This window comes from Plasmodium gaboni, chromosome 13, assembly GCF_001602025.1.
Source record: "Plasmodium gaboni strain SY75 chromosome 13, whole genome shotgun sequence".
Lineage (NCBI taxonomy): Eukaryota > Apicomplexa > Aconoidasida > Haemosporida > Plasmodiidae > Plasmodium > Plasmodium gaboni.
Window position 1 is genome coordinate 859,864 of NC_031493.1, and position 743 is coordinate 860,606.

The 743-nt window shown below is 13.9% G+C and overlaps 1 protein-coding gene across 1 annotated transcript in view; it reads right to left on the reverse strand.

The window, feature by feature from the left end:
- Nucleotides 1–743, reverse strand: part of PGSY75_1323800 (putative vacuolar protein sorting-associated protein 52) — a gene marked incomplete at both ends in the record, with an annotated part of 3,422 nt that extends 2,679 nt beyond the window's left edge. Inside the window, one exon of the mRNA XM_018787299.1 lies at nt 1–743. This exon is cut by the window's left edge and continues 2,679 nt beyond it. Within this exon, the coding sequence (XP_018640041.1) occupies nt 1–743 (743 nt within the window).

The following is a 743-nucleotide window of genomic DNA, read 5'->3' on the forward strand; positions in this document are numbered from 1 at the left end:
ATTATTTTTAATATTTTTTTTTTCTAGATTGTTTATATATTTTTTAAATAAGTTGAAATATTTTTTATTCATAACATTAATATATTCTTTCAAAAGACTATTATAAACATGTTTATTGTTATTAAAAAGAAAAGTATTTAATTCTAAAAATTTCATTAAATTTTGTTGTATAATATAAATATGAATATTTTTATTTTTAATATGATTTATTTTTTCAAGAAAAAAGAAATAAATACGATCTACTGATTTTATTTTTAATTTTTCTAATTCTATATATGAGTATTTAATACTTGGATATATATCATATAAGCAATGTTTACAATTTTCAATTTTTTTAGTTAATATATGTATATTTTGAATATATTCTTGATTTATATCTCCAGATGTAATATCTTCAATTAATTGTGGTGTAATAATAACTATTTTAATATATGTATTTAATAGTTCTAAAATTATTTTACGATTTTTTAACTTATAATTTATATTCTGTGTAATTGTTTCAATATTATTAATATCATTACATATATGTTTTATATCATCATGATTTTTCATTAATATATTATCAATAAATATATGTGCATCCTTACAATTATTTATTTTATTGTTTATATTTAAGGTTTCTTTATCATGTCCATTAAAATATTCTAAAACTTCATTGGTATATTTATATAATTTATTTTCTATATTTTTTAAAATATTTATTAATACATCACAACTATAATTATTATTATTATAATTATTAT